Below are 13,299 nucleotides of genomic sequence, written 5' to 3'. Positions count from 1 at the left end.
GTAACAGTCTTTTGGGTCTTCACTAAAAGCCAATAAACTTGAACACTTTAACACCTGAGAAAGTACCATGAAAAAAGATATAACTATTTCAAACCTGATTGGTTGGACACTGTGCTAATAGGGAGCATGCAGAAACTTGCAGAGAATACACTGACTTCATGGTAGGAAAAGTATATACTTGAAGATAGCGCATCTGTAAAGCAAAATTGACAAATGTAGTATATGTAAATAATTAGGTTACTGTTCAATGAGAAAGAGGGGTCAATTCATTTACCTTCTAGAAATGCACCTAAGCATTTCTAAGTTTAGTACCTTGCTGGAGCATTACCAAATAGATGGTAATAAGGAAGCTATAGTTGCAAAAAGGCTTTTGCACCAGCAATTACTCTGACGTCTGTTCTTTCCAAATCAAGTCTTAATTTATTTCCTCTGTTTTTAATTTCCTGTCATGTTGTCTCACCACAAACAGATAGCTTTTGCACAAAATTGCATTTATCTGATGCTTTCCCATCAACTACCAACCTTACTATGACACAATACTTACAGTTATTCCGATACAGCTGAAGACCTGGGAAGAAATCATAATAGTACCTGATTTTCTGCTGTTGTGAGCACAACAAGCTTGTATTCATCATCACTTCTGCAAATATGAAAAGAATGATAGCTTCTGGTTCACAAGTTTATAGAGATCAAACTCACTTCTGCCAAATGAATGTAGTTCTCAGTTCCCAAAAGCTGCGTTAAACAACAATCACTTGGTACAGAGGTATGCAGTATGTATGAATGAATGAATAACTGTTACTATTTAGGTATGAACTACACCCCACAGAAACCAAACAAAGTTTGCTACAAAGGAACAAGTGAATCTTTTGTTTTCTGTGAATGTAGTTTATCAGTACCTTTAACCAGACTATTGCAGACTACTGATGGTAAATGTGACTAATACTCATCAACCTCGATGGAAAATTTGCTCAGAGTCTGGTTAAGTTAAGAGGTTCTTTATCTAACGAGAAATCCACTTTGTGGGCAAAGCTGTCTCTACTGTACTCTACTCGATCTTAAGAAAATCTAGAAGAAAATTATCTTTAATGCAATTATCCAGAAGTGACTTGTTACACTTCATGCATCAGAAACATTATCCAGTCTGATACATATATCCTAACCAAATAAATAATATGAGGAGCTCAATGATTTAAGTGAAGGAAGACTTGACAAGATCTGATATCAAAACAGCACATACTTGGACATCCCAGGAGTTTGAATATTACTGGAACTCAATAATAGAAAGTCATCTATGCTTAGATGAGGCCAGAATGCAATCATTGTCAAAGATGAAACATTCCACAAGCTCAGCATATTCTGGAGAAAAAAAGAAGATACAGAGACATGAACAATGCATGTAAGATTACAAATCCTTACAAAATGTATGACTTTTATGTCATGAATTCATATTACAAGCAACTCAAAATCATGTTAACTCTTTGCTGCCCCAGGCAATAAGAATCAATAGATTGTTTGGGCTGATGGGTTAGGCAGTATTAAATTTGCTTCAAACAAATGCAACATTTACAGACAGTGCAAGCGCACTGTTTTGGAAATCACACCAAACAATCCAGAAAATACAATTTTCATAGACTGCATGTTTAGCTTTCCTTAATGCCAGCCCTAAGATTGCAATAAGATCAATTCTTCCAAGTAAAGAGAAGAAAGCATGCTCCAGAAGGATTAGCCAGGAATAAGACTACAGACAATCAACAGACTTAAAACCAGATCCAGTGAAGGTGACAGGCCAGGCATTTGATGGGTTTGTGGCTACAATCCATTTCAGTTTGTTTGAAGCCACTAATCATTAAATTTTTGAAGTGAAGGAAAACTGCATGCACATGTCTATTGTGCCTGTATGCACAATTGCAAAAATTAAGGCTGATGTCTCAGTACACAGATGATCTAGTCTGCAGAGGTGGGTACAACAGGGTAATTTAGTATTATCAACTAAATTGATAACATAAATTGGACACTGTAGAGAGTTTTAAAGCTGTAGTTTTGAAGGTTTGCTCTTTGTATATCACTCTGATGAAGGGCTAATGCTTGAGGGGGTCAATTTACATTATCAACTCAGTTAATAATTCTAAATTACCCTGTTAGACTCTACCACCAACACAGCACCACAGTTTCTTTAGAAACTTACCCCCTTTGTTCAGATGTGGGAACAGATGTGCTAAACAAGTCATGTTTTCTTTTCTCGAAATGATTTCCAGTTAGGGCTTAATTATTTAAATATACAGACATTTGAAAATATCTCTTGGTTAGGCAGGAGCCAGCTATTAAATTTTCCCAGAGTGGTATGATGATCATTATAACAGGCACTATACATTTACCTTGTCATCCAGAACAACAAGAAAGTGACCATCACTTGACATGTTTGCTTTAACAACACAAGATCCTGTGTATAGCAGCACAGAAGGCTATATCATCAACCTATCTCTTTACATTTAAAAGTTGTATTGTTGGGTCAGTGAACTTTCTAGAAACTGCTTTATTCCAGACACTATGGTGTAATTAAATTACTTTCAACAGATAATTTACATATCAGATTGGAATCTTTGTAAGCAACTAGAATACAGACTTAAAATCTACCAAACACCCAGCAGTAAACATACATTGTATTTGGAGTATACACTATTTCTCATTTGATATCTTATCATAATTATAGTAGGGAAGTTATTACACAGCAGCCTGCTGTAAAGCATGTTGTGTTTAGTTAAATGCCAGACCAATGTCAAGCTTGGAAAGACAAATGTCCATGAATGAATTTATGACAGGAAAAAGCTTGGCATGCCCAGAAACTCTAGTCATGGAGGTGTGATGCAAAGAAAGAAAAGACTTAATTTGGATTACGTAATCAAAACAAGGAACAGTTTTGAATTCAATCATTTTTTGAGTAACAGCTGTTCGGTTGTATTGAAAACTTGTGGAGTTAAACAATGACGTCTTCCATTAAGGACTTTTTTATTGTAAGCAGATGCATCCCTCGTCCTGTAAAAACTATTCAGAGACCTGACAAAGAATTTTGGAAAGCTTGAGTATACATACCCCCAAGAATGTATGAGCTGATTGAATCCATGAGATAAATCCCATCCTCTCTGCAGCTGGCCCAGACTGCAATGGCTGCATCACCCTCACCCTACATATAAATGTAGAACCTAAAGTATCAACTGCTTACAAGCTCTAGATTGCTTAAGTGGATAGCCTGGCCTGGTACAAAGGAACAAGTACAGTTTCATGTGGGCTCAGTTAGAACAACTGTAAGTCAATGTATTAACTGCTTACAAGCACCAGTGAAAGCCTTAATTGGTTGAAAACGTGTTAGAAGAAAAACACTATGCTAGAAATGATAGCTTGGTCTGTTGCAAAGGCATTTGAATAAGTGCAGTTCAGTTAGAACAATCATGTACTTCTACTCAAACTAAGATATAGTAAAATTCTGTAAATGCAATAGAAACTGAGAATATCCTCAAGTTTACATAGCAAAACCATACCATAATCTGGCAAAAGGTGGAGCTCTTTTACCTTTGGATTTAATTTTGTAGATTTTGAGTTGCAATGTTGTAATAACAGTATCTTACATAAGTAATGTAGACAGGAGAATCCCAGAGCTGTCCAACAGTAATGCCTGAAATCTTCTCTTGATGAACAACACCAGCATCAACGGATTCAACTTGTAGCAATCCTCTCAGCTAAAAAAGTGTCTCATATTTTAGTAGAGGAGGAGAAACCAGAAAAAGTTGACATGACAACACCCCTAAAAGCTTTGACATTGGATTATGATTTGCTATTTGGGAGGGGGGGAGGAGAGAAAGAGAGAGAGTGGGGTGAAGTGCTCTATTAAGTACCAACATTTCTGTGTGCAATTACATTTTAGCAATATCTCCAAAACTACTCAACTAAATAAAATAAACTTTGGAAGGATAAGGTAACTTTGGCAGTTATTTGATGTAGGAAAAAAACTGGTAAAACCATTATCATAGCAATGGTTGCTCAGAAAAAAAAATTGTAATATAATAAAATATTGCTGGAAAGGATAAATGACAGATGCTGTTCACTCAAACAACCTTGCACTGCTCTAGAAACATGTATCAACAATCACCTAGTCAACAGGTCATCATCACTACTGTGTGTGTCAATCAGGGAGTCAGTAGGCTCTGATAGAGCTTTCAATTGTGTGATGTTTGTGTGTTGATTGGAGAGTCAATGAGCTCTGAAAAAAGCTTGCAATTGCAAAAGATTTGTATGTCCATTGGGGGGTCAATGAGCTCTGATAAGAGTTCTCAATTATACAAACTTTGTGCGTCAATAGGGGAGTAAACATACTCTAATAAGGGCTCCCAACTGCAAGAAGTGTGAGTTGATTTGGGAGTCAAAGAGCTTTGATAGGAGCTCCCAATTGTAATAAGTTTGACTGTGGATTGGGGTGTCAATGAACTCTAATAAGACCTCCCAGCTTTGAGAGGTTTGTGAGTCAGTTGGGCTTTTAGAGGTTTGAGAGTTGATCAGGGAGTCAGTGAGCTCTAACAAGGGCTTGAAATCACAAAATATTTGTTTTGAGCTCTGATGACAGCTCCCAATCGCACGAAATGTGTAAGTTAATTGGGAAGTCAATGAGCTCTGATGAGAGCTCCCAATTGCAAGAAATGTGTAAGATGACAAGGAAGTCAATGAGCTCTGATGTGAGCTCCCAATTGCAAGAAATGTGTAAGTTGATTGGGGAGTCAATGAACTCTGATGAGAGCTCCCAATAGTAAGAAACATGTGAATTGATTGGGGAGTCAATGAGCTCTGATGAGAGCTCCCAATTGCAAGAAATGTGTAAGATGACAAGGAAGTCAATGAGCTCTGATGAGAGCTCCCAATCACAAAAATTATGTAATTTGACTGGGGAGTCAATGAGCTCTAGTGAGAGCTCCCTATCACAAGAAATATGTAAATTGACTAGGAAATCAATAAGCTCTGATATGAGCTCCCGATGGCAAGAACTGTGTAAGTTGATTGGGGACTTAATAAGCTCTGATGCGAGCTCCCAATCATAAATGTGTAAGTTGATTGGGAAGTCAATGAGCTCTGATGTGAGCTTTCAATAGTAAGAAATGTACAAGTTGAATCGGGAGTAAGAGAACTCTGATATGAGCTCCCAATCACAAGGAAAGTATGAGATGACTGGGAAGTCATTGGGCTCTGATGAGAGCTCCCAATCACAAGAAATTTGTAAGTTGACGGAGAAGATCCCAAGAAGTTTGTATTTTGATTAGGGAGTCAATAAGCTCTGATAAAAGCCCCTGATTTTATAAAGTTTGTTGGTCGATCAAGGAGTCTATGAGCTCTGTTAACAGCCCAGTTGCAAGAAATTTCTACGTTGATTAGGGAATCAGTGAACTCTGATGTGAGCTCTTGATACCAAGAAGTTTGTACCTCAATGTGGGAGTCAATAAACGCTAATAAAAGCTCCTGATTTTATATAGTTTGTGTGTCAAGAGGGGCGTCAATGAACTCTGATGAGAGCTCCTGATCACAAGAAGTTGTGGGATGATCAAGGAGTCAATAAGTTCTGATGAGAGCTCCTGATCACAAGAAGTTTGTGTGTCAATTAGGGAGTCAATGAGCTCTGATAAGAGCTCCTAATCACAAGAAACTGTGTGTTGATCAGAATCAATGAGCTCTAATAAGAGCCCTTGATCCTAAGAAGTTTGTATTTTGATCAGGAAGTCAATGAGCTCTGATGGAACTCTGGATAGCCAATAGTTGTATTGGTTACTCAGGCCGTCATGGGTGATGGGTGATTTGGTAGGTGAGGAAAGGTCTGACAGCTGATACACAGAGTAGTTCTGAAATTTGCAGTAATTGTGAATACTCTTACAAGTGAGTTTCCACAATAGACATTGTTGGCTTGAGCTTGAGACAATGGCTAGCTCACTCAAAAATGCCATTTTTGAACACAAATTGGATAAACGATTTTCATAGTGAAGGGGAAAGTGATTCCTCTTAACCAATTTTCAATCTTGAAAAGGGAAGATTGTTCTACTGCTCACCATACAAAAAATCAGGAAGGAAGTCAGGAGGCTGTTAAACCACCTTCTTACAGGAGCAGTTGTGCCACATGATTTGGGCCTCCTTAATTCTGAAACTGTGGATTGGAAGAGTTGAAATCATTTGTAAGAAATGAAATGCATACTGATGAAGTTGGATTTTGGGAGCCTACCAAAGATGAACATCTAAACATTTGCACTTTTGTCAATAAAGGATATGGTAAAATTTGGGAATGAGAAACATTAAACACTGAGCACAGACAGGAATTAATTTGCTTGACTGCTTGTGGTGTCAAGAGTCAAGATTAAGAGATGACTGTTTACCATTCCTTAACAGGTCTCTAAGAAAGACACCAAAGAGCATGCCATAAGGTGCCTTTGAAGAAGAAGTTGAAGTTCTACCGAGACTTCATTTACAAAATACTGCTTAACTTTCAACTGCATTAATTAGATGGTATCATGGCAATTGTGCAGATGAGGGGGAAGGTACATTTAGAAACTGTTGGAGAGCTTGACAAGAATCACTTTAAGGTCTGACTTTCCCACTTGGGAATAATAATTACAATTGCATGGATGTTGTTTCGATCTCTATGACAAGGAGAACTCCATTAAAGATGGGGAACAAGTCAAAAGAGGGTCATCTACCAAGTCATGAAGTTAGAATATTAAGTTCAGTCAGGCATCCCACATGAAGTAACTACAAAAGTTACTCTGCCTCCCATAAATTTTACAATGTTTGGTTGAGTAGTTCTGGAGAGATTGATTAAAGGTGCCTGTAACCAAACATATCAATACTTCCAAAAGCACTCCACCCCCCCTCAAATTTTGCATGTGGTGAGTCACTGACCCCACAATTGGTGACTATGACTGCTGTATCGTGCAATTATAATTGAATGTCAAACCTTTTGAGTTGAAGAGGGTGCTACATAGTGCCTTTTTCAGACCTCTTTTTGGAATCCCTTCTTAACTTTTGAATAAAATGTACCTTCATGTTAGGAGTGTGGGGAGCAAGGTTGAACATGGGGAGGGGGGGGGAAGGGAGAGAGGGGTGGGTGTGCATTAAAGGGGTAAGGTTAGACTTGAGTTGATATAAAGTTGGAGGTTTCACTTGAGCAGTTTAGCCAGCTGCAAATGATGAATAACTGCTAGACTATAAGCACTATAAAACAAGGAATGTGTAGAGGAGAATACTGAAACATGACTCCCTTTCATGATTCACTAGCAGATGTAGTGTTTTGAGAGTTTTTGCAGTTGAAAGAGCCATGGGCGAGTGAAATGTAAAAACCTTTCAAAACATAATGAGTAAAAGTAAATCATAATATACACAAACACTTCATGCTATTTATTTATAGTATTTGCTATAAAACCACTCTCTCACTCTTCCATGTATGTCCCAGTTGCTCATTTCTCAAAACACTTTTTAACAGGATGGAAAATGTATGTGCTTTCTTAACACTACAATAGCCATTTTATATCTAGAATAATTGTGATTGACAGACAAAGTTAAATTAAGTTAAATCAATGAAACAACTCAAATGGAATATTTTGGAATTTATAGTGGCATTAATCACTCATCATTAAAAGCTTCATATTCCATGAAGTAGAATACAGAAAGGCTGAATTGCTCTCCACAACCTATGAATGCTTTTGTCACTGACTAATCAGGACTGAGATACCAAAAAGATTCAATCTAGAGCCCTACCTCCATAAAGTGCCTCCTCTCTAATAAGCCCCCCCTCCCCCTGCAAAGCTAGCAAAACACTCATGTATACTAAGTAAAAGTGGAAGGAGTATAATGTACAATTGTATAACACTAAACCAAACTCACTTACTTCAGTAACAACTTCAAACTGCCCTCCATTAATAGCTATTGATCAAGATCATATGTGTTAGTGACTGAACAGAGATTTTTATTAATTCCCTTTTACAGAGAAGATAACAAAATATTGTAAAATGCAGCAACCTCTTTATTTTAAACAGTAATCAATAACTTGGCATGTGTTATGGTGAATTCACACTGTCCATCTGATTACCAAATTGATTTCCAAATTACATATATTATTTACTGCTTTTGATAAAACTCCAGAAGACATGAAACTAGAAATCAAAATTAATGCCAACAGGGGATGTTTATGGACACATACCGTCATTCAATTTCTGCAGATAAAGGTTAGAGAACTGAGTGATCATGCCAGAAGCAGACAAAATGACAAGCTTACATCCTCCTGTTCACAACAGAAAGAAAAAAAGGTGAATTTAATGATAAGCCTTACATGAGCCAAGCTTTTTCCAAATTTTAATATCTGCTTTGGTTGTTATGGCTTGCTTGAGAAAACAGACAAAATTTACAAGTCAGATTACTTCTAAAACACTCTTTAAGGCTTACAACTCAACATCATTCAAGGATACATAACATTATAGAATACATGATAAGCTAATTTACATTTTGACGTCATCTATGATCTAATATTCAACAGACACACAGTATCATGGAATCTATTTGTCAAATATGAAACCTTTTTGCTAAAGGATTTTGAAACAAATTCATGTTGAGCTCAAGCCTGAAGTCCAGGCAAGTGGCTTACAAAAGAAGAGCTTCTTTCCATTTCATTGGAATACTAAGACTCACTATTGCTGAACTCCATGTTCCTATGTGGGAATGCTAATCTGCTTAGGTTACCAAACCAATTTCCTGCTTAATGTAAAAGGAACTATCGGGTGACCCTGGCATCACTTCTCTCATGAATGTTTGCTGTTAACTTCTCATAATCATGACTATCATAATTATTATTACTATCAGTACTTTTATCATTAAGTTACAATCATACCTTCACATTTAGGAGTTGTAAACAACATAGAAAGAAAGGTACATTCTTCACTGCATTTTAAATTCCCATTGGATTCAAGCTCCTGAGAAAAAATCATGAACAGGATAAATAATGACAAAAAATTTCTTCTAAAGAACAAAAGCAAAATTTCACTTTGTATTTTAATGTCCTTTGAAAGTTAATTAAAACTGATAAATCTAAATCAAGGAGCACCTCTAGGAAACTTCAGTTGTTAACTGAGATGCAACCAAGAAGGCAACAAAGATCAAATCTTAAAAATCCATCTGATTCAAAAGTTACAAAATGTGCTTGCAGCCTGACCCCATACCTGTGCCTATATTAAAGCAAGTACTTTATCATTGTTATTTGATCATTACACAGTTTTCGTACCCCTACAGTTCCAAAGAGGCTGAGGTTGTCCTCTTATTTCTGAACCTTGTTTATATGGCAACCTATGATTATTACCCAAGTTTTATCTGAAGTATGCAAAATAATTAAATAACATGATCAGATTTGTAGAGCTTTTCCAAGCATAGAGTTTGAGCCTTAAAGTTTTGAACCTCTTCCAAACCTAATGATCACAGGAAGCTGATGAAATGAATAACCAAAATCACTGTTTGTTGTCATGAGAAGAAATCATAGCAACAAGGATTTTATTTTTATATTTCAGCACTGCTCTTGCAACAGTGGATTCAAATACTTAAAAAACAGTTTTTATCCTACCTGAGAAAACAGTACTTGCCTTGATGCTGAATGAACAAAGTGGAAAGTCCCTGACCTAATTAAGATTGAAAAGTTAGCACTAAAACACTTTCCACTTATTCCTTAAGCAGGGAAGAACATTAACATGGGATGTAAGAAGTGTGACCTTCAATGGGTGTAAAGACTAATGCCTGTTAGAATGATGCTACAGTCACTGACAATGCAAAACTGCTGTCACTGAGAATCAGCTGCATGCTTGCAGCTGATCTAAATAGAGATAATGACATCAACAGGTACACGTAACAATGGTATTTACAAGCATTTACTCAAATGAATCTTTACCACACAAGATTCAAACCATTGGGTTTTGCTTCCCAATCCCCAATCATAAACCTTGGCAAAGGGAAATTCATTTATGCAGCACACCTTAATTGGCATATGGCAAAAACTAACTGTATGTCCTTTGAATCAAGTAAATATACCTTTCACCAATGGCAAGAAACAAGGAATCTTCACTCCATGCTATGCAATCAATCTCACATTCTTTAAAACAAAAAAGGCAACCAAAAGATGAGACAAAGGCAGCAGTTTTATCAAAAGCCAGTTATTAGCTCTCTAGGCTGCCTATAAGACCTCTAGCTACACTCAGTTTAGTTTGCAAGCAGGCTGTCCTGTTTGGGTCTAGGTCTTAGCCCCTTACACCTCAATGTTATCATACATATTCTCTATACTGTTCTTTATACATTTCTAAAGAGGCCAACAAGGAGAATTTGTTTAACAATCAAGAGCTGCTTCAGTTGGTGATCATCTCTTCTATTCTCATGACTTTCATGTTTGATTCAGGGGTCATATAGTAAGGAGAAATTAGATGCTAGTCACTCTTAGGGGCTAAAGGATTTAGGCCCCTTTCTGGGTACAGCTATCTGTTATACTATTGACGGCCACTTATGGAAATACTGTAGTTATTGAAACCCCTGCAAGGGTTTGAAAAATTCTTCTGTACTAACCAATAAATAAACATTCATCAAACAATGCATAAAACTGAAATAAACAAACCAATCCAATTCAAATCAATGTGTTAAAAGAACAAAGTTTCTTACCAAAATTGAATGTTGCAAGAATATCATTGCAACTTGCATCAAACATGATCACTTGAGATGAAGCAACGAAACAAAATCCCTCAGGACAGGAAGCACAACAGATGTGAGGACAACTCTGTATCTGTTAAACAATTGATTACCATTAAAATAATTCTCTTTACAGTTATTCTACTTGGATCCTTTTTGCAGAAACTCAGAAAACCATGATCAGCACAAGTATTTCTAGAACATGATTGTGTCAAGGAAAATACACCAATTAGTCCTGTAGGAGTGACTAGCATCCAGTTTCTCCTTACAATATCATCTCTGAATCAAACATTAAGGTCATGAGAATAAAGGAAATGATCACCAACTAAAGAGACTCTTGATTGTTAAACAAATTCTCCTTGTCAGCACCTTGGAAAATGTTTTGAGAATGGTATGGAGAATTTGCATAATGGTGTCAATTGCAAAAGGGAAAATTAGTTTGTGGTTTTGTATTTCCCTGGACATAAAGTATTTCAGGTGTTCATTATTTTCTGAGTTTGAAAGTAACTTCTTCATCAATACAATATGTGATTTAGGTTACGAAAATGTATTCCTCAATTTTTTGTTGTGGTTTTAGTCCCAAAAAAGTGTTTGTCTTGCCCTGTTCGTCACAAAATTCAGTCCCAACAAGGAGGGGGGGGGGGGGGAGAACGGGGAGGGAGGGGTGGGACACTGTCCTAAATTTTTTTCCTCATGAGATACCAAAATACCATAAGTGGCAAAAAAGTTCATACCAAAAATATGAATTTCAAAGTTGTTGACTCATGTCTTTATACGAAATAACTTGAATTCAAGAAATGCGACATAATTTGCTGTGTATTGTGATACGAATTTATCGTAAACCTGAAAGAAAACAACCTAGCTAGGTACATATGTACCTAAAATACCCAAATCGCTGGTCATTCCACTAATTTTCATCTACAGGCCATTTCAAGGAGATTGTTTTAACTAAACAGAAAATAAATCTTAACCAAAGATCTTTGAACTTTCTTTTGGAAAAACTAATATTATCTGATTTTGCCGTACAATCAGGAAAGATATTCATGTCAAATTGGAATCATTACTAGTCATAAAATTCTTAAAAAATTTCGCGCGTAACGAAATGAAAGACAAACTGCATAGATGAATGAATGAATGAAAAGTTTATTAACGTGCCAATGTTTTTGCTGTAGATTAGCTAATTGGGGACACCTAACCGAAGTCATTGGCTAATAATTAGTGTACTGCAACAAGATGGCTCAATTCTTTTTCATTCTTGTTTCCTGGGGCAGAAGAACCCCAAACTAAGTTGCTTTCAGTATTACTAGATTAGTAAATTACAGATTTTTCAGTGCATATGCTGAACTGTTTACCTCTCCTCTGGCTGACACGCTAGCCAAAGTATCAACTTGATATAACGACGAGCCAGTTTCATTTCTTGGTCCAAAATTAACTGTTTCTTCACCACCTGCTAGTCCCACTTCAACAGAATCCCAAGGCATTTTTGCTACTTTTTTGGAAAGGTTCCTGACTAAATTGAACAATGCTAAAAAGACTGCTTTCGATGATGTAAGTCGCAGCAGTTTGTACTATCATCCGCCATATTCCTTTTTCGCGCCACAACAGGAGCGCAAAGTAACATGGGAGATTTTAAGTGTTCCCACTCTCGTTCCCACTCTCTTTCAAATTAGTTTGAAATTTTATTTTTTGGGAGCCAGCCATAGTGTCCTTTACCCATGAATAGAGGTGTTATTGAAGGCCTAAATGTAATAACTGTTCATGTTATTACCATCAAGAGGTAAAGGATGCAAAGATCTCGACCTACGTCTCTAGCAAATAAAAAGACGCTGATTAATATCGGCGAGCCCGCAATATGCCACGAATATTGGCAGGAGCCCAATACTTGGTCAGAGGATTCTTTAATGCAACAGCTGCCACCTTAACATCTCAATGTGAATATCCGCTATAACAACAATGCACCAGCGCAGTTTAACGATTGTATTGAAGGCTTATTACATTAAGGACCAAATGTTATTACATTTAGGACTTTATTACATTTAGGACAGTTATTACATTTAAGCCTTCAACACGTGTCCTTTAATCTAATAGAAGTGATAGATACAGAAATTACATGAACATTTTTCCGGAGCCAAAGTCTGTGTTCACTGCATAGCGGTGTTCATGAATAGAGGAATCCCAAAGAAATTAAGAAGACGTTCCACCGTGACGGATTTTTACGTTGAAAGCCATTCCGTCAGAAATGATCGCTGCCTCTTTCCTAAAGTGTGAGATCACATTGGTTCACAATTCAATCGAGAACACCGATGAACTTGATGATTCAGTCATCGAAAACCTATTTGAATGGGACTGCGAGTCGGAATTTGAAGGCTTCATTGTTTAAAGACTGAACATTTTACTTTACTTTACTCCAAACTCCTATGGGACAACTGCACGCCCGTGTGATTAACATGACAAACGCAATCTGTCACGGTTTCATTTCACAAGTAAGATAAGATATTCGCGTCCGCCCTTTATGGGCTTTAAAAGGGTTCGCCTAAGGCTCACCGTTTTAAATGCCTATAA

General features: G+C 36.9%; 1 protein-coding gene across 1 annotated transcript in view; it reads right to left on the bottom strand.

The window, feature by feature from the left end:
• Nucleotides 1-12,341, bottom strand: part of LOC113677838 (kinetochore-associated protein 1) — a 45,117-nt gene extending 32,776 nt beyond the window's left edge. The window contains exons 1-13 of the mRNA XM_089213535.1: nt 12,090-12,341; nt 10,711-10,831; nt 10,093-10,153; nt 9,632-9,686; nt 8,909-8,990; nt 8,225-8,305; nt 7,913-7,947; nt 3,627-3,737; nt 3,094-3,184; nt 2,379-2,443; nt 1,241-1,359; nt 592-640; nt 95-193 (exon numbers count right to left, since the gene is read on the bottom strand). Coding sequence (XP_089069661.1) covers nt 95-193; nt 592-640; nt 1,241-1,359; nt 2,379-2,443; nt 3,094-3,184; nt 3,627-3,737; nt 7,913-7,947; nt 8,225-8,305; nt 8,909-8,990; nt 9,632-9,686; nt 10,093-10,153; nt 10,711-10,831; nt 12,090-12,218 — 1,098 coding nt within the window. The 5' untranslated portion in view covers nt 12,219-12,341. The remainder of the gene's footprint in view (nt 1-94; nt 194-591; nt 641-1,240; nt 1,360-2,378; nt 2,444-3,093; nt 3,185-3,626; nt 3,738-7,912; nt 7,948-8,224; nt 8,306-8,908; nt 8,991-9,631; nt 9,687-10,092; nt 10,154-10,710; nt 10,832-12,089) is intronic.
• Nucleotides 12,342-13,299: the final 958 nt, after the last annotated feature.

Source organism: Pocillopora damicornis, chromosome 7 (assembly GCF_964200805.1).
Source record: "Pocillopora damicornis chromosome 7, jaPocDami1.2, whole genome shotgun sequence".
Taxonomy (NCBI): domain Eukaryota; kingdom Metazoa; phylum Cnidaria; class Anthozoa; order Scleractinia; family Pocilloporidae; genus Pocillopora; species Pocillopora damicornis.
The sequence above is the reverse complement of the archived record's forward strand: the minus strand, read 5'-3'. Positions and strand labels throughout refer to the sequence as shown.